The following is a 2,815-nucleotide window of genomic DNA, read 5'->3' on the forward strand; positions in this document are numbered from 1 at the left end:
GCCCGGGTTCCCTGAGGCAGAGGGAGGCCAGCTCTGCCGATCCCCTGCGCCTGCGCCTCCCTCAGGGCCGGGTTAAACTTTGTCTGGGATGATTGCTAAACCCTCTGCCCTAAGCGGCCCCTGGTCACACTTTAATTCCAGCGTGGGTGGCTTCCGTCTCCAAGTCCCACTTTCCAAAGTCAGCTTTTTCCAGAGGCCCAGGGCAGCAGTGTCCCTGGGACATGTGGGTGGCCTCAGGGTCACAGCATGTGGCTCCAAGGCTCGGTGGGAGCCACCCCAAGTGACAGCCAGTGAGCGGATGCCAAGGAGCCCCAGGCCCAGCTCTGCAAAGCCGGTGGCCCCTGACATGCTCCCGGCTGCCCGGCTGGGGACGCTGGAGTGGTCACTGCTGTGGGAAGCGCAGGCCTGTGGCTCGTGGCCCTGGGCCCTGGACCAGCTTCTGTGAAGCGGGCGCCTCCCTGGGCCCCCTGGGCCGGTGCCATGGCATTTCCGGAACTCCTAGACCAAGTAGGTGGCATGGGCAGGTTCCAGATTCTCCAGCTGATGGCCCTGGTGGTTCCCATCGTCCTGCTCACCATGCAGAACATGGCAGAGAACTTCTCGGCCGCCGTGCCCAGCCACCGCTGCTGGGTGCCCCTCCTGGACAACGGCACCAGCCAGGCCGGCGTCACAGGGGCCCTGAGTCCCCAGGCCCTCCTGGCTGTCTCCGTCCCACGGGGCCCCAACCAGCAGCCACACCAGTGTCTCCGCTTCCGCCAGCCACAGTGGCAGCTCCTGGACCCCAACGCCACGGCCACCAACTGGAGCGAGGCCGCCACAGAGCCGTGTGTGGACGGCTGGGTCTATGACCGCAGCAGCTTCACCTCCACCACCGTGACCAAGGTAAGGGGCCACACCTGGCTCCTGGGGGGTCAAAGCCACAGATCAGTAGTTGGACTCAAAACGGTCCAGTCCTAGGAAGGGCCACCTCCCCAGGCCTCCCTTGCTCCAGGGTCAGCTCTCAGCCGGGCCTCTGCCACACAGCCCTGCAGGGGACGGGGACCTCCCCATGTGTCTGCTGACACTTGGCTGTCAGTCATGGGGCGCTTAGTGACCATTTGCTGGGTTCCTCCAGGACAAAGCACACAGGGCAAGCCCAGGTGCCTTCTCATAAGGGACATGAGACAAATCTGGGCCAGTGGAGAGGGACAGCTGGTCCCAGCAAGCAGGAAGGGGCGTTTCTGTGAAGAAGAGGAGGAATGTGGCCTCTGGGCAGGGCAGGGGCAATAAGGAGCCACTGAGGGCTTGGTGGGGTGGCAGTGCACCCCTCAGGAGACCAAGCCACACTGCGGTGCCCTGGCAGAACCCGGGGGCCCTGCTCCACGCCCCCAGAGGGGGCACCCTCCGTAGGAGCCACCCACTAGCTCCCCGGCCCCCGCCCCCCTGGGCTCACCCCTCCCCCACTCTCCCACCAGTGGGACCTGGTGTGTGACTCTCAGTTCCTGAAGCCCGCGTCCCAGTCCATCTATCTGGCGGGGGTCCTGGTGGGAGCTGCGGTGTGTGGCCACGCCGCGGACAGGTGAGCCCCCCCCCCCGGTCCTGGTGGGTCCCTTTTCCATGTCACCAGAGCAAGTCTGGTCGCTCCTCGGGCCACAGGGTCACTCACCTTGCTCTGGGGCTGTAGAGTGTCATTGTGGCTCGTCACTCTGCGCGTGGCCACACCAGCCTTGGGTGCCTGGAGGGCCTCTGGTGACGGGCAGCCCTTCCCCACTGAGCACGCCTTCCGCTGACCTCCAGCGCTCCCTGACTCTCCCGAGGTCTGACCAAGGGCAGCTTCCTCGGCTCGGTGGGCACAGGGTGGGCTCCACAGGTCCAGATCCCGGTGACCCCGCCACACGCCCTGGATCCGCCACCCTGGTGTGTGTGCCGCAGGTTCGGGCGCAAGAGGGTGCTGACGTGGAACTACCTGCAGACTGCCGTGTCGGGGACGGTGGCTGCCTTCGCCCCCACCTTCCCCCTGTATTGCCTGTTCCGCTTCCTGGTGGCCTTCGCCGTGGCGGGCATCATGATGAACTCGGGCAGTCTCCGTAGGTCCCCCAACCTGGGGCCGTGCAGGGTAGGCTGTGACGGGCCTCGGGCTGACCCACGCCGTCTCCCGCAGTGATGGAGTGGACATCGGCCCGGGCCCGCCCCTGGGTGATGACCTTGAACTCCGTGGGCTTCAGCTTTGGCCAGATGCTGATGGCCGCGTTGGCCTATGGTGTGCGTGACTGGTCGCTGCTGCAGCTGGCCATCTCTGTGCCCTTCATCCTCAGCTTTGTGTACTCATGGTGGGTGCCGCACCCTCTCCCCTCCTGGAAGAGACCCTGCCCGCTCTTGAGGAGCCCAGTGTAGGAGACTCTCCGTTCCCTGGGGACAGAAGGCTGTCAGTGCGGGAGGCCAGGGTCACTTGGGCTGGAGGGAGCCTGCACACCACAAGCCTGTGACGCAAACTCACTCCAACCCGGGGTTCGCTCGCCCAGGATTACGTCCCGAGGCCTCCAGGAGCCCCCATACTCACTGTCTGTGGCCTAGGTGTTGCTACTTGGCCACCCCAAAGCACACAGTGGGTACGGCCCAGGGCCTCCCCCTCGAGGGTCTCAGCCAGCATCTCCAACCCCTCCAAGTGCTGCAGACCTCAAACTGTGCCCCACCCCAGCTTCAGCCTCAGCTCCAGGTGCCTGTGACACCTCCCTACCAACACCTGCTCTCCCCACATTGGGGGCAGTCTCCCCACCTGATGCTGCAGTCCAAAGGCCCCCAACACCTCTCCCTTCCTCCCTGTGCCCAAGTCTGA

At 65.4% G+C, this 2,815-nt stretch overlaps 1 protein-coding gene across 1 annotated transcript in view; it reads left to right on the forward strand.

Moving 5' to 3' along the window:
- Positions 1-100: 100 nt before the first annotated feature.
- The window catches only part of Slc22a12 (solute carrier family 22 member 12), a 5,840-nt gene continuing 3,125 nt past the window's right edge, over positions 101-2,815 (forward strand). Inside the window, exons 1-4 of the mRNA XM_015507052.2 lie at positions 101-882; positions 1,455-1,558; positions 1,912-2,066; positions 2,141-2,369. Coding sequence (XP_015362538.1) covers positions 481-882; positions 1,455-1,558; positions 1,912-2,066; positions 2,141-2,369 — 890 coding nt within the window. The 5' untranslated portion in view covers positions 101-480. The remainder of the gene's footprint in view (positions 883-1,454; positions 1,559-1,911; positions 2,067-2,140; positions 2,370-2,815) is intronic.

This window comes from Marmota marmota, unplaced genomic scaffold, assembly GCF_001458135.2.
Source record: "Marmota marmota marmota unplaced genomic scaffold, marMar, whole genome shotgun sequence".
Lineage (NCBI taxonomy): Eukaryota > Metazoa > Chordata > Mammalia > Rodentia > Sciuridae > Marmota > Marmota marmota.